At 42.0% G+C, this 21,185-nt stretch overlaps 1 protein-coding gene across 2 annotated transcripts in view; it reads left to right on the forward strand.

Moving 5' to 3' along the window:
* Positions 1–15,234, forward strand: part of LOC110537128 (nicotinamide nucleotide transhydrogenase) — a 69,432-nt gene extending 54,198 nt beyond the window's left edge. For both annotated transcript variants that reach the window (XM_021622925.3, XM_036937115.2), the window contains 4 exons: positions 6,720–6,801; positions 11,464–11,582; positions 11,694–11,809; positions 13,676–15,234. In XM_021622925.3, the coding sequence (XP_021478600.1) occupies positions 6,720–6,801; positions 11,464–11,582; positions 11,694–11,809; positions 13,676–13,822 (464 nt within the window). In that variant the 3' untranslated portion in view covers positions 13,823–15,234. The remainder of the gene's footprint in view (positions 1–6,719; positions 6,802–11,463; positions 11,583–11,693; positions 11,810–13,675) is intronic.
* Positions 15,235–21,185: the final 5,951 nt, after the last annotated feature.

Consider the following 21,185-nt stretch of genomic DNA (forward strand, 5'->3'; position numbering starts at 1 on the left):
GTTTGTAGGCCTCCTTGCTTGCACACGCTTTTTCAGTTATGCCCACACATTTTCTATGGGACTGAGGTCAGGGCTTTGTGATGGCCACTCCAATACCTTGACTTTGTTGTCCTTAAGCCATTTTGCCACAACTTTGTAAGAATGCTTGGGATCATTGTCTATTTAGAAGACCTTTTTGCGACCAAGCTTTAACTTTCTGACTGATGTCTTGAGATTTTGCTTCAATATATCCACAGAATTTTCCTTTCTCATGACGCCATCTATTTTGTGAAATGCACCAGTCCCTCCTGCAGCAAAGCACCCCCACCACATGATGCTGCCACCTCTGTGCTTCACGGTTGGGATGGTGTTATTCAGCTTGCAAGCCTCCCCCTTTTTCCTCCAAACATAATGATGGTCATTATGGCCAAACAGTTCTATTTTTGTTTCATCAGACCCGAGGACATTTCTCCAAAAAATGTACGATCTTTGTCCCCATGTGCAGTTGCAAACCGTAGTCTGGCTTTTTAATGGTGGTTTTGGAGCAGTGGCTTCTTCCTTGCTGAGTGGCCTTTCAGGTTATATCGATATAGGACTCGTTTTACTGTGGATATAGATACTTTCGTACCTGTTTCCTCTAGCATCTTCACAAGGTCCTTTGCTGTTGTTCTGGGATTGATTTGCACTTTTCGTACCAAAGTACGCTCATCTCTAGGAGACAGAACGCGTCTCCTTCCTGAGCGGTATGACGGCTGCGTAGTCCCATGGTGTTTATACTTGCATACTATTGTTTGTACAGATGAACGTGGTACCTTCAGGCATTTGGAAATTGCTCCCAAGGATGAACCAGACTTGTAGAGGTCTACAAAAAAATTTCAGAGGTCTTTGCTGATTTCTTTTGATTTTCCCATGTCAAGCAAAGAGGCACTGAGTTTGAAGATGGGCCTTGAAATGCATCCACAGGTACACCTCCAATTGACTCGAATGATGTCAATTAGCCTATCAGAAGCTTCTAAAGCCATGACATAATTTTCTGGAATTTTCCAAGCTGTTTAAAGGCAGAGCCAACTTATTTTATGTAAACTTCAGACCAACTGGAATTGTGATATAGTGAATTATAAGTGAAATAATATGTCTGTAAACAATTGTTGGAAAAATGACTTGTCATGCACACAGTAGATGTCCTAACCGACTTGCCAAAACTATAGTTTGTTAACAAGAAATTTGTGGAGTGGTTGAACAACAAGTTTTAATGACTCCAACCTAAGTGTTTGTTAACTTCCTACTTCCACACACACACACAGTTCCAGTCAAAAGTTGACAGACCTACGCATTCAAGGGTTTTTCACTATTTTCTACATTGTAGAATGATAGTGAAGCCATCAGAAATGATTTAAAGAAGCAATAAATGTCCTCCTTTAGACTAGTTGAATATCTGCATTTGCTGGTTCGATTACAGGCTCAAAATGTCCAGAAACAAATACCTTTCTTCTGTAACTCGTCAGTCTCTTCTTGTTCTGATAAATGAAGGCTATTCGATGTGAGAAATTGCCTGGAATCTGTGGTACTTGCATTGTGGTACTTGTGAATTTCCTTTGTTTTTAAGCTTCAGACCAATGCCTACTTCTCACTTAATATGCAGAAATCGCCTTGCCATTTCCAGTTTGCAAAATGTGTAATAGTTAGCCTAATTCCACTGTATGTAACAAAGTTATTGTAGTGTAGAGAATCAGTGTATGCAACAATACAATGTATAGTGTAGAGTCATTGTACCACCTAAACCGCTGTGAAATATATTTTCAATATCCAAGAATATTGTATTTTCAGCTGTTTGAAGCTGGTGTGCAAAACTGAAATTTAAAGACGCAAAAACTAAACTTAAGAATGGGAAGCATAGAACTAGTGCACAAAGAACATATCTACCAGACTTACTTTCAATGAGTGACAGATTTTCACTCGTTTTATTCATCACCCCAGGACAGATGGAGTGGCGATGAGATGTGGGGGGATAAATGTAGAGAAAGTAAATATAAACATGTGGCCACTCCAGAGTAAACAAGCATGTGGGGCCAAGCACAACACAATACCCCTGGTCTTCCAGCCGTCCAGCAAGGCTCAACTGTAGGGTGTCCTGACCCAGACGTTAGACCCTGTCTATCTAACATTGATCTAAACCACGGGCATCTGTAGACAGTGGTGGAGACTTAGGATCTATGTATCTATTGTGGAGGATGTTCTGAATCCTCAAAGTACACAGTGGTCTAACTGACTACTGCAAACCCAGACTTTTTTTGTACCCGAACAATATTTTCAAGCATCTTCTCCTAATTTCTCCAATTTACCTGGTGTTTATGTGCCAGCTAGTCCTGCCAGACTGAAAGGTGATCCTCAGCTACTGAGGCCTGGTGTTATGGTGCACTGTTCCACTGTTGCTCGCTGTCTTGTGGTCTGTCAGTGGGTCCCAGGTTCTCCATCTGACTCCAGTGCACAAAACTACACCAGGCCCGAGCTGGAACCGGGGCAGTCTTGTTTTCCTGTTCACATTTCCTATAATTGGACCAGTCGCAGTCACTTTTCTTGATTGACATCTGTGGAAACGTTTAAGACTTTTTTTTATTTTTATAAACATGGGTCTTGTCTGGGCGGGCTTGTTTTCGTTAGGAGAAAGCCTTGTGTTTGAGTCCGTATTATATTATATATATATATATATATATATATATATATATCATTAAGAAGCAAGAATAGACCGTAGACAGACATGTTCAGTGCAACATGCTATGTTTAAAGCCGAGTATTTGACGGCTGTTGTGACAGGCCCATCAAACATTGTTAACAGCAATTGAGGCTTTAAATTGTCCATTTGCTTTGAATTATTGTTTCTCTCTTGGATGGTGCTAATTTCAGTGAGAGGTTTCTGAACTCTGCACGGGCCATATGACAGATGAGTGTTGATGGTCCGTATCATGTTTGACAGGCCTAGGTTGGCTTTGGAATGGTGAAGAACAGTGAGTAAAGACTTACTTGGTAAGTTAGAAATGTTCAGCCACCCACACTTACTGGAGCAATGCATGTGCTCTCAGCGTATAATGTACACATTCTGACAATATACAGTGCCTTCTGAAGGTATTCACACCCCTTGACTTTTTCCACATTTTGTTGTTACAGCCTGAATTTAAAATTGATTAAATTGAGATTTTGTGTCACTGGCCTACACACACCTCAATGTCAAAGTGGAATCATATTTTTGACATTTTTACAAATTCATTAAAGATTAGACTCTTAATATGTCTTGACTACCTCGACTCAAACACTGATTCAACCATCAAGACCAGGGAGGTTTTCCAATGCCTTGCAAAGACCGCCACCTATTGGTAGATGTGTAAAAAAAAAAAAAAAAACGCAAACATGAAATATCCATTTGAGCATGGTGAAGTTATTAATTACTCTTTGGATGGTGTATCGATACACCCAGTCACTACAAAGATACAGGTGTCCTTTTTAACTCAGTTGAAGGAGATGAAGGAAACCGCTCAGGGGTTTCACCATAAGGCCAATGGTGTCTTTTATCAGAGTTGAATTGCTGTGATCGGAGACCTGAGGATGGATCATCAACATTTTAGTTACTCCACAATACTAACCTAAATGACAGCGTGAAGAGAATGAAGCCTGTACAGAAGACAAATATGAAAAAACATGCATCCTGTTTGCAATAAAGTAAAACTACAAAAAATGTGGCAAAGAAATGTACTTTGTCCAGAATACAGTGTTTGGGAAGAATCCAACACAACACATCACTGACCACCACTTTTCATATTTTCAAGTATGGTGGTGGCTGCATCATGATATATGTATGCTTGTCATCTGCAAATAAGTTTTTGTGGGATAAAAACTGGAATAGAGCTAAGTACAGGCAAAATCCTAGAGGAAAACCTGGTTCAGTCTGCTTTCCACCAGACACTGGGAGCAAATACACCTTTCTGCAGGACAATAACCTAAAACACTAGGAGTTGGTTACCAAGACGACATTGAATGTTCCTGAGTGGCCTAGTTAGTTTTAACTTAAATTGTCTAGAAAATATATTGCAAGACTGGAAAATGGCTGTCAAGCAATGATCAGCAACCAACTTGACAAAGCTTGAAGAATTTTTAAAACAATAATGGGCAAATATTGTACAATCCAGGTCTTCTAGACTTAAGGGAAAAACTCACAGCTGTAATCGCTGCCAAAGGAGATTCTAACAAATATTGACTCCGGTGTGTGAATACTTACAGTGCCTTGCAAAAGTATTCATTCCCCTTGGCGTTTTTCCTATTTTGTTGCATTACAACCTGTAATTTAAATTGATTTTTATTTGGATTTCATGTCATGGACATACACAAAATAGTCCAAATTGGTGAAGGGAAATGAAAAAAAAAAACGTTCAAAAAATAAAAATAAAAAATGTAATGGGAAAGTGGTGCGTGCATATGTATTCACTCCCTTTGCTATGAAGCCCATAAATAAGATCTGGTGCAACCAATTACCTTCAGAAGTCACATAATTAGTTAGATTGCACAAAGGTGGACTTGATTTAAGTGTCATATGATCTCAGTGTATATATACACCTGTTCCGAAAGGCCCCAGAGTCTGCAACACCACAAAGCAAGGGGCACCACCAAGCAAGTGGTAACATGAAGACCAAGGAGCTCTTCAAACAGGTCAGGGTTAGGTTATAAAAAATATCAGAAACTTTGAACATCCCGCTGAGCACCACTTAAATCCATTATTAAAAAATGGAAAGAATATGGCACCACAACAAACCTGCCACGAGAGGGCCATCCACCAAAACTCATGGACCAGGCAACGAGGGAATTAATCAGAGATCCAACAAAGAGACCAAAGATAACCCTGAAGGAGCTGCGAAGCTCCACAGCGGAGATTGGAGTATCTGACCATAGGACCACTTTAAGCCGAACACTCCACAGAACTGGGCTTTACGGAAGAGTGGCCAGAAAAAATCATTGCTCAAAGAAAAAAATAAGCGCAAACATTTGTTGTTTGCCAAAAGGCATGTTGGAGACACCCCAAACATATTGAAGAAGGTACTCAGGTCAGGTGAGACAAAAATGTAGCTTTTTGGCCATCAATGAAAATGCTATGTCTGGCGCAAATCCTAAACCTCTCATCACCCCGAGAACACCATCCCCACTGGGAAGCATGGTGGTGGCAGCATCATGCTGTGGGGATGTTTTTCATTGATGGATGTCGCTAAATACAGGGAAATTCTTGAAGGGGGTTGAACATTAATGCACTCAAGTTTTCAGTTTTTTTGTCTTATTTCTTGTTTGTTTCACAATAAATAAATAAATATTTTGCATCTTCAAAGTGGTAGGCATGTTGTGTAAATCAAATGATACAAACCCCCAAATTGTCCATTTTATTTCCAAGTTGTAAGGCAACAAAATAGGAAAAATGCCAAGGAAGGTGAACACTGTATGTAAAGAAAGATTTCGGTATTTAACTTTCGATAAATTTGCCCAGAAAATACATTTTCACTTTTTCATTATGGGGTATTGTGTGTAGATAGGTGATCATTTGTTTTTATTAAATCTATTTTGACTGCAGGCTGTAGCACAACAAAATGTGGAATAAGTGCAGGGGTATTAATACTTTCTGAACGCACTGTACCTCTATGAAAATCCCACTATCTTCGTTTTGCAAAATAAGTAATTTTCCATCAGTACTTTGATACCATCATCCTTACATGGGCAATCTGCAGTTGGAAACTCATGTGGCATTTTATAAATTATATTCTTGAAGAATCAATGGCCATGTATCATCAATTTTAAAGTCCAAAATGGACATAGCAATTGCTCCTTTAACAGTAACATAATTGATTTCTGTTTGCACTCCTCCAGAATCCTGCACATGCTCCCACTGAACTTCTTCAGATAAAGGGATTTGAAATCATTTCACAACTGATTTTTATTTTCAGCCTTGATGTCCTTTCTGTTTATTTTACAGCGTTTGTTTATTGTTTTATAAAATAAAAGGCTCTGTTATTTTACCTCCGGTCTTGTTGAAATGAGAGGAAAGAGCTCCCCTTGTATGCAGGATTATTATCAAAACCATATTCTGCAATTTAAACCCAACCATGCAGATAAAGTAGGTTAGTAGACTTGTTTATGCCTGAGCCCTCAGACATCCTCTGTTCCTCTGGGTATCCGCTGGTCCTCTAAAATTATACTCAACAGAAAAACTCCCTAATTCACTATTGCTGGGATATGTTGGTTTGAATAACTTTCTTGTTATCACTGTTCTGGTTTGATCAGTTTCACGGTGCCCAAATACCTGTTGTCAAAACCAAAAACGGAGAAATAACATTTATTTCCGAAATGTTCAAACTGTTAATATTAGGATTCTTTTGAAGCAAGTTCGATAAGGATTTATGCCCGTGTGTTTTAATCATTTACGATATCAATGTCCGGGTCAGAATCTCTGGGATTGCCTGAATATGTTTGATATTTCTACAAGCATTTTTTAATCACAATTCAGAGGTGGAAGTCAGTTTTTGATTTGGATTAAGACGTGCCAGTCAGTCAATGTAGACAGTTTTTCCCAAAGGTTTTTTATTGTGTTCCTTCTGTTTTTCTAACAGCAGTTCACAGGTTTTCAAAGCAAATGTGAAATTGTTATTTTGAAAGCTGCTAGTTTTTACGGAAGACTGGGTTCCCTCATTGTCTGTGTTCCTGTCCTTCAGGTTATGGTCTGTGTGCTGCCAAGGCCCAGTACCCCATCGCTGAACTGGTCAAGATGCTGCAGGAGCAGGGCAAGAAAGTCAGGTGAGGGTCCAGGTAAAATGATAATCAAAGCTATGGCTCTAACCCCTTCAGTACCCTGGTAAACAGATAACCAACCCTACGCTTGTTTTGAGATCTAAGTGAGAGCTGCATTTAGCCACCTGTGCACCTTTGTTCATATTCTTTGCTAGTTAGTGCATTATTAGCACAGTTATAACTAATTTCTAGTCAACAGTGGGGGAGTGACTGCTTCCAACAAGAGCACAAAATGTGTGCATCTTTGAAAAGCGAGTCAGGTAAAGTGTTGTATTTTGAGACGGTCTTGAATAAGCTAACTAGCCAATAGACAGAGGGTAGCATAATTTGTCTGATTCTCTGTAATAATGGTATGGGAATAATAACTCATTTTATTTTGTAAAGTGGTTACTTGCATCAAACATTTTCAGTCACCTTGTCTGAAAGACAAGTAGATTATCAGGTTAATGTCAAGCCCTGCATGTATTATTATTATTATTATTATTTTTAAGTCTCATGGAATGTAAGCATTGAACACCACACATTGGCTGCTACTGTAGGCTGAATGATGGAACAACTATTTCCATGTTAAAATGTAATGATGCATTTTTCTCCATTGTTTTGGATGATAGGCCACTCTGGTAGGCATACATTATGAACCACTGTTAAAACTGTAAACTTAAAGCGGGTACAGCCTCAGTGTACACAGTAAATGCACCGGAAGATGCAAAGAATTTTCACAACGTTCAAGTTTACACTCAGCAGACCTGAAAAGTGCTCAGTGGTGGAAAAAAATGTAGGGAAATTGGCCCTAAACACCTTCATTACCCTGGTGAAAGTATTGATACCCTTTGACTTTTTCCACATTTTATGTTACAACCTTATTCTAAAATGTATTCGTTTTTTTCTCATCAATCTACACATAATACCCCATGATGACAAAGCAAAAGAAATATCACATTTATACATAAGTATTCAGACCCTTTACTCAGTACTTTGTTGAAGCACCTTTGGCATAGATTACAGCCACGAGTCTTTCGTATGACGCTACAAGCTTGGCACACCTGTATTTGGGGAGTTTCTCCTATTCTCTGCAGATCCTCTCTAGCTCTGGCAGGTTGGATGGGAAATGTCGCTGCACAGCTATTTTTAGGTCTCTTCGATCGGGTTCAAGTCCGGGCTCTGGCTGGGCCACTCATGGACGTTCAGAGACTTGCCCCAGAGCCACTTCTGCGTTCTCTTGGCTGTGTGCTTAGGGTCGTTGTCCTGTTGGAAGGTGAACCTTCACCCCAGTCTGAGGTCCTGAGTTCTCTGGAACAGGTTTTTATCAAGGATCTCGCTGTACTTTTCTCCGTTCATCTTTCCTCGATACTGACTAGTCTCACAGTCCCTGCTGCTGAAAAGCATCCCCACAGCTTGATGCTGCCACCACCGTGGTTCACTGTAGGGATGGTGCCAGGTTTCCTCCAGACCTGACTCTTGGCATTCAGGCCAAAGAGTTCAATCTTGGGTTCATCAGACCAGAGAATATTGTTTCTTGTAGGTGCATTTTGGCAACCTCCAAGCGGGCCTTCATGTGCCTTTTACTGAGGAGTGGCTTCCGTCTGGCCACTCTACTATAAAGGCCTGATTGCTGCAAAGATGGCTGTCCTTCTGGAAGGTTCTCCCATCCCCGCTCTTCTCCCCTGTTTGCTCATTCTGGCCAGGGGCAAGCTCTAAAAAGAGTCTTGGTGGTTCCAAACTTCTTCCATTTTAATAATGATGAAGGCCACTGTGTTCTTGTGAACCTTCATTGCTTCAGAAATGTTTTGGTACCCTACCCCAGACCCCTGACTCGACTCAATCCTGTCTCGTAGCTCTACAGACAATACATTCGACCTACTGGCTTGGTTTTTGCGCTGACGTGCACTGTCATCTGTGGGGCCTTTATATAGACAGGTGTGTGCATTTCCAAATCATGTCCAATCAATTGGATTTACCACAGGTTGAGAAACATCTCATGGATGATCAATGGAAACAGGATTCTCCTGAGCTTTATATTGAGTCTCATAGCAAAGGGTCTGAATACTTGTGTAAATAAGGGGTTTTTGTTTATTTTTAATACATCTGCAAAAATGTCTAAACCTGTTCACTTTGTCATTATGGAGAATTGTCTGTAGATTGATGAGGAAAACAAATAATATTATTAATTTTAGAAAATGCTGGATTGTAACAAAATGTGGAAAATTGTAAGGTGTCTGAATAATTTCAGAAGGCACTGTAACCAAAGATATCGCCTTAACCCCTTCATTAGATATTTTGTGTGTACAGTGCCTTCGGAAAGTATTCAGACCCCTTAACTTTTTCCACATTTTGTTACGTTACAGACTTATTCTAAAATTTATTAAATAAAAACAATTCCTCAGGAGAGGAAAGGACAGGGTTGAGGCTTACTGTAGAGAGGAGAGGAAGGTGAAAGGCAGGAGAGAGGAGAGCAGCGCAAAAGGAGGAATGTGTACACCGGAGAGAGGAGAGGAGGGAAGGGGAAAGGCACACCGGAGAGAGGAGAGGAGGAGAAAGGCACACCGGAGAGAGGAGAGGAGGGAAGGGGAAAGGCACACCGGAGAGAGGAGAGGAGGAGAAAGGCACACCGGAGAGAGGAGAGGAGGGAAGGGGAAAGGCACACCGGAGAGAGGAGAGGAGGAGAAAGGCACACCGGAGAGAGGAGAGGAGGGAAGGGGAAAGGCACACCGGAGAGAGGAGAGGAGGAGAAAGGCACACCGGAGAGAGGAGAGGAGGGAAGGGGAAAGGCACACCGGAGAGAGGAGAGGAGGAGAAAGGCACACCGGAGAGAGGAGAGGAGGGAAGGGGAAAGGCACACCGGAGAGGAGGAGAAAGGCACACCGGAGAGAGGAGAGGAGGGAAGGGGAAAGGCACACCGGAGAGAGGAGAGGAGGGAAGGGGAAAGGCACACCGGAGAGAGGAGAGGAGAGGAGGAGAAAGGCACACCGGAGAGAGGAGAGGAGAGGAGGAGAAAGGCACACCGGAGAGAGTAGAGGAGGGAAGGGGAAAGGCACACCGGAGAGAGGAGAGGAGGGAAGGGGAAAGGCACACCGGAAGCTTTTGTCATTTTCTTTCATTCGTTTGATCTGAGGTTCCAGCAGCTGCTGCTACTTAGAGAGTTTGCAGTTGATTAGAGGAGGAAGTGGGTGGCCAGAGTGGCCAGATTCTGTAATCCCGTTCCTCCTCCCCTTCCCTCTCGGCTGGATAATTGGGTGGGGATGTTGGGCTGCTATGAGGGCGGGACATGGTGCTGCCACTGTTTGGAGCTCCAGAGATGGATATTGTTCCTAATGTATCAGTAATATAATGTAATTCACACAGTCTGATGTTGCTCTGATTAGCGTTTCTTGTGAAAGCCAAGCCCCCTCCCATTTCAACACTGTAACATGTGCATTGCATTACATGATGTAGCTAACCGGGTTACTTAACTCCGCACACTGAATACCCTTGTGTGTAGCAAAGTTCTGTGTGTGTGTGTAAATCGGGGACTGATTGATAATGGCTGGAGATGAGTGTCTGGATAGAGCAGGAGAGGGGGAACGAGACGACTCAGGCAATAGGCCCTAAAATTGTCAGACTCCAGCCACCCTAGTCGTAGACTGTTCTTTGCTACCGCATGGCAAGCGGTACCAGAGCGCCAAGTATAGGTTCAAGAGGCTCCTAAACAGCTTCTACCTCCAAGCCATAAGACTCCTGAACATCTAATGAAATGGCTACCCAGACCATCCCTCCCCCCTCTTTTACACCGCTGCTACTCTGTTGTCATCTTCTATTCATAGTCTCTTGAATTACTCTACCTACATGTACATATTACCTCGACTAACCGCTACCCCCGCACATTGACTCTGTACCGGTACCCCCCTGTATATAGTCTCGCTATTGTTATTTTACTGCTGCTCTTTAATTACTTGTTACTTTTTAGTTCTTATTCGTATTTATTTTTTTAAACTGCATTGTTAGTTAGGGGGTCGTAAGTAAGCGTTTCACTGTAAGTTCTGTTGTATTTCGGCGCATGTGACTACTAAAATTTGATTTGATTTGAGTGAGTGGAGTGCAGCTGCTCTGATCTCTGCTTTTAATCTCTGGTCATAAACCTGCTGCTCCGGTGTCTATCCGTAGGGCCCTCTTATCCTTCATCCTCAACCCATTTCCCCTGCTTCTCAGGCCCTTAATGACCTCTGACATTAAAACACGCCCTCAAACCACCCCTCCACTAACATCATGGCCCCTCCATCCTGTACTTTGGGATTTTGGCACTGAAGCCCTTTATCTACTTCTCCAAAGTCAGATGACATCGTGGATTCCATTTTTATGTGTCTGGGTGCAGTTTGAAGGAAGTTGCTAACTAGTGTTAGCACAGTGACTGGAAGCATGCTAGCTGTTACCATAGACTTCCAGCCAGTGTGCTAACGCTACGTAGCAATGGCTCGCGGAACTACCTCTAACATCTTTCATACTGGATGCAGAGACATAAAAATGTATCTGACTCTGATAAAGGGCTTCATTGCCAAAATCCCGAAGTATCTCGAACTTTGGTCAATAGCCAAACTATTATAATACTTTCAGCTACAAGGGTTTCCTAACCCTTGTCCATGCATTGCCACAAGCCGTGGAGGTGAATAAGATGGTGATCCTTCTCTCTTGCAGGTTTGGTATCCACCCCGTGGCTGGTCGTATGCCTGGGCAGCTCAACGTGCTATTGGCTGAGGCGGGCGTACCCTATGACATCGTGCTGGAGATGGAGGAGATCAACGAGGACTTTGCTGGTATGTTTGCTTTCACCCTCATCTATCTCTTCACATGTTCATGTTTGAAATTACCCCATTGTCTCTGTGGTTTGCTGTGAACTAATATGATTCTCTTTCCCTGTGTCTCAGAAACGGACCTGGTTCTGGTGATCGGCGCCAACGACACAGTGAACTCTGCAGCCCTGGAGGATCCCAACTCCATCATCGCTGGCATGCCTGTCCTGGAAGTGTGGAAGTCCAAACAGGTGAGAGGGAGGGGCCTGCATGGTCTAGAAAGAAGATCTACCATATTTTCTACACTAGTCCATTGGTTTCACACTTCAAAGTGTACACGCTTCAAAGTAGAAGCGAATGGGTAGAGAATGGTACTGCAGCCCCGTCATATTATGACTGTTACAGAATGGCTTGAGTGGATTTAATCTGTCTCTCTCCATGGTGAAAGTTCTCCTGGAGCGACTAACATTGGTTCAGAAAGAGGCTGTTCTTATTTTCTGTTCCAGTCTGTCCCAGACTTGGATGCACCCTTAGAGAGAAAGACAGGCCTCTTTTCACATGCAAACACACACATGCATCTCGTACTCTTTGTTACAGAGGCAATAGGCCCCTACCTAGGTGTAGCTCAAGCAGGCGCAGATCTCACACGGCTTCCATTAGTGGTGACTCACTCCCTCTGGAATTATGACATTTTTGGAGCGTCCCAGGGAAACGTTCCCTAAAAGTGGGATTCATATGCCTCACCACCCTTACTTTAAAACCCCTAATTTCCAAAGGTTCCCTTGGGAAATCATAGAGCTTTAAGACTACCAGCATCCCACCTCTCTACTCTGAGCTGGAGTGACCTGTGTGTTTACATCCCCTGGACTCACTGCACTACTGTTGAAAATGTTATTTTCATTGTTCTTCAGTGACTCAGACACTTGAATTAATAACCTTCCACTTGTGGCTCATTTTTATGTGATACTGTGTGGGGTCGGTCAGACTGTAGAGTGGGTGGGTGTGCTGGTCTGGGCTCTATGTGCAGTCTGGCTGTAGATATAAACAAACTGGGCGGGGCTCCTCTATGCCACCATAGCCAAGCTTGGCAGAGCAGGCAGAGGGCATTCCTTTGGTACTGTACCCTCGCTGGCCTGGGAGTTAGGACTGGGAGGCCCTGCCTAGAGGCTGGCTAGGTTAGGCATGCCTGGGTGTCCCAGATCCTTACTGTAATCCTGGCCTGAACCACTACCATAGTGGGATCCATTTTTAAAGTCCTCTCTCACAGGAGGGTGTTAGAGTGGGAGTGGGTGTTTGTGATTCAGTACATGCTTACTTGTGTTTTTGTATGAATGTGTGTGTAACTTAGAATATGTAAGTGTTTGTTTTAGAGTAGGTTTTGTGGGTGGGACTGTGGCATGGGAACACTTCACTGTGTCTTGAGTCACCTGGCCACTACTGATCCTCCCCTGCCGCTGAGGGGTTTCCGACGTTCCTCCTGTTGATTTTTGTGTCTTGATATGCTGCGCTTCTGTTCCAAGTATCATTCAGCGTGTCAGATAGCAGGGAGTAAAAGGCTGAGAGTGTTGCTCTGGTTTTACTTATTCAATTATAATGCTGCGTTATGTGCCTCCAGGCACCAAAACACATGCTCACAATCACGGGATGCTCCAATCCATTTCCCAAGACCTGCTCTCTCTTTCTGCCTAGACTGCAACTTCAGACACTAATGATGCTTCATTTTGTAAATGGCCTCAACTTAATTACCCCTTAGTTGTGAGACAAACACTCTTCTCCCCATTCTCCTCCAAATGGAACCCTTCCCCATCCATCTCCAACTTACAGGACATGCAGGTGCAGCATTTGTACCCCTGTTAAGGGTTTGTTCTTAGATCAGTGTTTAACATCTGAAGTCTTTACCAAACTAGACGAGAGGTGGTATAGCAGTAATGACATTTGGAGCTCTAGCTAATTTGCCACATCATGATTTTGAGTTTGAAGAGGGAAAACAACTGGGTGATTGCATTGCTTTTGATTATTTGTAAATGTAGGATAGAACAACGTATCAGGTGTTTTTTTCTCAGTTGTGTAAATGTCTTAGCTGAGGCCGTGTGTGTGTGTGTGTCCCTGTCACTTAGGTGGTTGTAATGAAGCGTTCTCTGGGAGTGGGCTATGCTGCCGTGGACAACCCCATCTTCTACAAGCCCAACACAGCCATGTTGCTTGGAGATGCCAAGAAGACCTGCGACGCACTTCAGGCTAAAGTCCGCGAGGCCAGCCAGTGAGCCGTGGCCGGTGCAGTAGAACCTGCCCGTCAGACCGAGGTCCAGGGCATCACACGTCCAGAGGGGGAGAGGAGTGGGCACAAACAATCTAATAGTTAGACGTAGCATTAATGTTGTCGTTTCCTCTCCTGGCAACAAGTTTTCCTCCCTTTTTTTCTGAACAGTTTTTTTGCAATGATGATGAGTAGGTGTTCTCTTCTTTCTCACCAGGAGCATTTTCTTCTCACCCTCTTTTTCAAAGCAAGGAAAAAAGCAAAAGTGTCACCTTTTTTACATTTTATTTTTAGATTTTTCAATGTTCGTTAGTTTTCCAGTTTTATACTGTAGTTAGATTTTTTGTATTTGACCTGACCGAATCGTACCACAAGTGTCAAATTGATTTGCATTTAGCTCCTTGGCCTAGCAGCAACTGTTAACTTCAATGTAAAGCCATTGTCAGTAATAGTTACTCTAATCACTAACTGTATGGGTTGTTTTTTTTCTTGAATGCGTTTGGTGGACTGTGCTTAGTGTAATGACCAGCTTTGTGATGTAGTGGTAATGTGTTACATGTGATTAGAAGCTTCAAGAAGTAGGATTTAGTGAATGTAGCTTCAGTTGGCCCTCCACCACGCAGCTAAATTTCCCCTTTTAGCACTACAGAGATGTTGAAGGAACCATGTAGATTTAAGTTTAATAAAAGATGAGTATCATAATATGACTGTTAGAATTTATCATAAATTGTGAGATTATGGCTTAATTTAGCATGGATACATTTATGAATTGCTGATTTGTCAAATGGTTAGTTAGAGTCCTGCCCTGTCTGTGCCAAGCTCTTTCCTTATGCCTTCATCTAGACAGAATCACTGTCTGATGTTTCCTTACCGGGATCTTATACAATGCAACTCTATAGAGAAACTGACCATGACAACATCCCTACCTCTGCATAGCTTCCTAAAGTGACCAAATTCACCTTCCATTCTCTTCTTCGTAAACCATTCTCTTCTTCCACTAATACCGTCTTTCCAGACTTGTATCTGTCTTGCTATATTTAGCTTTGCGTAGAAAGGTTAACATATGAAGGGTTGTTATTCACTTACACGTGGTGCCATAGCAGACCTAGTTGGTGTTAAATTGTCATTTTTCCCCATTTCTGTCCAGTTTTCAGTCATGAGGTAAAGTAAAGAACAACTCGAGGGAAACAATTATTTTAGAAAATAATAGTTGTGAATAAATGGCAAAAAAAATTCCCACAAGTATTTTTGTATAGAGAAGAACCTATTTGTATAGTTGTGAGACTAAGGCTTACGCAGGCTTTGCTGCACAACATTTTTCTAATGTTCTAATTTTCTAATGTTGGGGAGATGAATGAAATACTGTGAATGTTTTTCTCTCTGGTTTATCATCCCTAAATAAACCTTGATTTAATGGCACTTGGAAAGTCAAGTCTCCACATTTTTGTTGATTTTTACAAATGTTATAGCTAGTTTCTAATGTATGGAGTAACAAGTTCTTAAAGCTGTAATAGACACTTAGAGAAATGGATGGTGGCAGTGGTGTGGCTGAGAGTGTGTGACCAATACATGGGGTGTAGTTTCTGGCATGTAAGTGAAGATTTCACATGACTAAGATTGCATGCGTTTGCCATGAGGGTTACTTCATCATGTAACAAGTAGCACTCAGACACCCTGCTCTCTCTGCTGATCCTCTTGACAGGCATGTGAGGGCGTTCGGGGGAAACCGCCTCTTGTTTGGGGAGAGGTGACGTAACTGAAATAAGGGTTAGGTGGCGGGCGGTACTGTACCTTCTACTTAAAGCAGTCTTTTGTTCGGCCAGCAGCATTTTTCCAGGGCCTGAGGATAGCCAACATGAACATTTTCTGTAGTGACAATCAACCCTTATCCTCAAAATCCACTTGGGATTGCCTTTCGTTTCTGTTTCATTGAAAGCCAATTGATTTGTTTTCCTTGGCCTTGCATGCAATTTCTCCAGAGGGTATTGCTGCGTTAGTATGTTTTCACTGTATGATAAGCAAATGTTTATTTATATAAGATATATATATATTTTTTTTTTATCTGGATATGTGCATTGCTATTTGGGACCTTCAATTTCAAGTCCAGTTCAATGATACCCCTTTCTCCCCAACATGCGCACACACTATAAGTCACACTCAGTTATGGCATGATTTCTCTCCTTCTCCCCAAAGCCAAGGATTCCTTCATCAGCACAAAGTAGCTCTCTGGTTCATTCTGCAATGACTCTTGCCAGCAGTCTACCTAAATTACTTCTCTCATATGCATTTGATTCCACTGAAAGCTACAGATGTAGGATCTTAATTTGATCAGCCTGTTGCGAAGAACTGTCCTGCAATGCAGGGTATTTGAGAGGTTATTAAAGGGTATTAAAAAGGTTTCTGAAGTTAGTTATTTCCACTTTGACATTTCAGACTGGATTTTCCCTTACATTTTGTTGTATCAGCCCCTACAAAAATGTTCATTATAATCCACATAATTCAAATTTCCTGTTGCTGCTGTAATAAATTGGCTCAAATTAAGATCCTGCATCTGTAACAGCCCCCAGCCTTGTATAGTTCCTTGTAAAATAATGAGACGACACCAGATGAAACTATGTGCGATTAGAGTGAAGCGTACATGGTTCCCTCACCACAAATGTGACTAGATTGCGCTGTGGTTTGTCTCCGTGGACACAAAGGATGTGGCTTCTCTCTGTTGGACCATGTTCCTCGACCAACCAGGGGAGGACTGGGACCAGAAATGGTCTCTGGCATTTCTAACATACTGGACCATGTTTTTCATTGAGGCCCCCACACCAGCCCTTTTTATTCCTTGTAGCCCCCAATTTTTGACAGAAAAATATAATTTTGCTAAAACAATAGTAGTTAGGCCCAATAGGCAAAACATGGAACAGCCCATCTGGCATTTGCTAGAAATGCCCCTGCAACCAACCATCAAACTGTGGGTGCATCATCATCCTTAGAACAGCTCTTTTCATATCTCATACAATGATCATACAATCTTCCATTAGTCCAAAGGATACATGGAATAGGTATTTGTATTCATTTGGCCTTAAATGCTACTGCCTCAAAGCTAGTTTTACTTCAGCATATCATAAAATCATCCCTTCAGGCCAAAGGATGAATTTAAATAAATTGGCCTACTTGTATACATTTGACCTCAAATGCTACTTTTACCAAGGTAAATTGTACTAAAGTATTTAATCTGTGTATTGGTTGTACTATACCTCCTCTCGTGGACGTACTTTAAAATTATATTATTGAGCCAACGTAAGCATGTAAAGCTCTACCGCTGGAGAAATTCCTTTCATAATTGTTCTTATTTTCCTCCTCCTCTTGATGCCCAGCTATAATGATCTTGGACAGTATCTGATCTGAAAACGGCTTGTTTAAAGAATTTGTGCATTCAGGACTCTCTTAAAAGCCCCAGCCAAAGCGGTTTCACTGTGAAGATAAAGATAAATGAAGGCACGCTACAGATGTAGGATTTTAATTTGAGCCAGTTTACTAGCAGGAAAATAATGCTGCAGCAACAGGAACTGTGAATTATATGGATTATAATCAATGGGCATTTTTTGTAGGGGTTGATGTATTTTTCGTTTGGGCAAATCAAGTCTGACATTTTAAAGTGGAAATTACAAACTTTAGAAGCCTTTCTAATTTTGAACACAACAAGTTTCCATTTCAAATTCTGAGCAACAAAAGTGCTCAAATTAAGATTCTACGTCTGTAGACCCCTGCTTTTACTGTTCAAATTCCTTAAGCTTGAAGTTTAGTAACAAACATGTTTGAGTGTCCTTTTTAAGATACTTTTATTGACCAGCTGCTCTGAATGTAAATGTTGTGCTGGGGGAATTAAGGGTGGTTAATGTATGAGATAAGAGGCGGTTCTCTCTGAAGTATTGCAGGATGTAGTGGCTGCATACAGATGTAGGATCTTAATTTGATCATGCTGTTGCAGACAAACTTTCCTGCAATGCAAAACTTGAAGTGTATTTGAGTGTGCTTCTGAAGTTTAATTTCCATTTGATTTTTCCTCATAAATGTATTAAGTACTACAAAACTGTCCATTTAATTCTAATCCAATAATTCACATTTCATGTTGCTGCTGGATTATTTTCCTGCTGTAGAAAACTGGCTCAAATGAAGATCCTACATCTCTCGAGTCTTAATGGCTGTAGTTGCTGCATAGATGCCTCAGGAAAGAGGCTGCCTTTAGTCATGTTAGAATCAAGGCAGTGGGATCACAGAGCTGAGTGAATGAGATACATAGACCACACCATAATTGATCTGTCTCCTTCCCCTGTGAGAGAACAGATATCACCTTTTATGAGTTTCAAAAGACTGGCAGATCATTGGCTTGTGGCAGAATGTCTCCAGCTAAGAGAGACGGGTGAACGGTGATGTGGCTAAGGAATGGTCTGACAAAGACAATACTTACCATGCCCGTAGGGTTCAGTATACAGTGCATTTGGAAAATATTCAGACCCCTTGACTTTTTCCATATTTTGTTATGTTACAGCCTTATTCTAAAATTGATTAAATTATTTTTTCCTCATCAATCTACACACAATACCCCATCTGGCAAAGCAAAAACAGGTTTTTAGAAATGTTTGCGCATTTATTAAAAGTAAAACTATCACATTCACGTAAGTATTCAGTCCCTTTGCTCAGAACTTTGTTGAAGCACCTTTGGCAGCAGTCTCAAGTCTTCATAAGGTATGACGCTACAAACTTTCCACACCTGTATTTTGGAAGTTTCTCCCATTCCTCTCTTCAGATCCTTTCAAGCTCTGACAGGTTGGATGAGGAGCGTCGCTGCACAGCTATTTTCAGGTATTTCCAGAGATGTTCGATCGGGTTCAAGTCCGGGCTCTGGATGGGGCACTCAAGGACATTGAGACTTGTCCCAACGCCACACCTGCGTTGTCTTGGCTGTGTGCTTAGGGTCATTGTCCTGTTGGAAGTTGAACTTTTGCCTCAGTCTGAGGTCCTGAGTGCACTGGAGCAGGTTTTCATCAAGGATATGTCTGTACTTTGCTCCATTCATCTTTCTCTCAATCCTGACAAGTCTCCCAGTCCCTGCTGCTGAAAAACATCCCCACAGCATGATGCTGCAACTACCATGCTTCACCGTAGGGATGGTATTGGCCAGATGATGAGCGGTGCCGGGTCTCCTCCAGACGTGACGCTTGGGATTCAGGCCAAATAGTCCAATCTTAGTTTCATCAGATCAGATTAGCCTTTTGACAAACTCCAAGCAGGCTGTCATGTGCTTTTTACTGAGGAGTGGCTTCTGTCTGGCCACTTTACCATAAAGGCCTGATTAGTGGAGTGCTGCAGAGATGGTTGTCCTTCTGGAAGGTTCTCTCATCTCACAGAGGAATTCTGGACCTCTGTCAGACTGACACTCGGGTTCTTGGCCACCTCCCTAAGCTTTTCTCCTCCGATTGCTCAGTTTGGTGAGGCGACCAGCTCTAGGAGTCTTGGTGGTTCCAAACTTCTTCCATTTAAGAATAATGGAGGCCACTATGTTCTTGAGGACCTTCAATGCTGCAGACATTTTTTTTGACACCCTTCCCCAGATCGGTGCCTCGACACAATCCTGTCTCGGGGGCTCTATGGACAAGTCATTCCACCTCGTGGCTTGGTTTTTGCTGTGGGACCTTATATAGACAGGTGTGTGCCGTTCCAAATCATGTCCAATCAATTGAATTTACTACAGGTGGACTCCAATGAAGTTGTAGAAACATTTCAAGGATGATCAATAGAAACAGGATGCGCCTAAACTCAATTTCAGGTCTTGTAGCAAAGGGTCTGAATACTGTAAATATGTTGTTGTTTTTTTGTTTTATTTATACATTTTGCTAAAAACATGTAAACCTGTTTTTATTTTGTCATTATGGGTATTTTTGTAGGTTGATGAAGACATTTTTTTATTTCATACATTCTAGAATAAGGCTGTAAGGAAACAAAATGTGGAAAAAGGGAAGGGCTCTGAATCCTTTCCGAATGCACTGTAGGTGGTATAGCTTTAATGGTTTCTTTAATACCAAAGAAGAAATGGCAGTGCTTTACGGGTATATTTAAACTAATAAAGACAACAAAATAAGCATCTGGATCATTTATTGGCATTTATAATTTAGGGTTAAAGGGGTAATGCCATGAGTGGTGGCCTGGCTTTTCATGTTAAGCGTTCCCAACCACTCTTAGCTGTTGCATTCTTTGAGGTTGACCCAGGCAGGAACACAGGTGCATAACCCTAAGCCACAGTTTATGGGTCATGCATCAGATATCCATCTGAAGATGTGGACCCCTGCAGCAACCAAATTAATGACTCAGTTCAGTACATTGAGTCTGATTCATAGTCTGAACATGGAGGAGGACTTGCTTTCTAGGAAGTGAGAAGGCTGGTGTACTCAACTAAAGGCTGCTGTCGTCAACTAAAAACCAGTGTCCTCAACCCAGTGTTAACCCAGACCCTACATTAAGGCCTCAGAGCTTTCCCATCAACCCCTCACATTTGACCAACGTCAAATATGATAAGCCCTTCAAATATAAGACCATGTGACTGGACAGCAAATAGAAAGCATCAACCGAATGTTAAATGTGCTTCCTGTCAGGTATTTTCATTATCTGTATTGTCTACTTGTTGAATGTTTGTGAAGTCTTGATTGTGGTTGTTTGTAGTATGTTGTTAATTGGTGTTGGACCCCTGGAAGATTAGCTAGCGTTACAGCGTTTTTATCCTAATAATATCCTAAAATTACAAATTAAATTCCACATCTCAGTGTGAATGGCCAGAGTGGTCATTTTTCGACACAATTTACTTGCTCCCTGCAAACTAACACGACTCAATGGTGGAGAACCTCAGGCTTGAGGTGTTCAACAGTGCTCAGCTCTCTGTGAGGTGTTAGTTATGATGAGTCGTTAACTATAGTTCCATCCACACTCTTCTGGGTGTGGATGGAACTGATGACATGAGGTGTCTCCTCAGACATCAGAGGGATTTAGAGGGATTTAGACCTGTACTGGACAGTACTGAGGAAGAGTTCATGCCTGACTGTTGACTAGCATTGACTAGCATTGCACGGCCACAGAGGTCAAGGGTTTAGCATCGATCTCAGAACCAAGCCCCCAGCATTCTGAGCGAGCTCCAGGAGGAGTAAAATGCTTAATCTCAAAACATGTTTAGAGAATTAATGATGCTGAATAGTCTGACGTCGCTCTGTTCCTCCATAGTGGAAACGATAACATTCTTAGCTGCCTGTGGTATTATTGCAATGCTGGACCATGGCAAGAAGCCTGGTTGTTCTGAATGTGGATCGTTTGCAGATTTTTTGCATGCT

Source organism: Oncorhynchus mykiss, chromosome 12 (genome assembly GCF_057628025.1).
Source record: "Oncorhynchus mykiss isolate SJ-2025 chromosome 12, ASM5762802v1, whole genome shotgun sequence".
In the NCBI taxonomy this organism is placed as follows: Eukaryota; Metazoa; Chordata; class Actinopteri; order Salmoniformes; family Salmonidae; genus Oncorhynchus; species Oncorhynchus mykiss.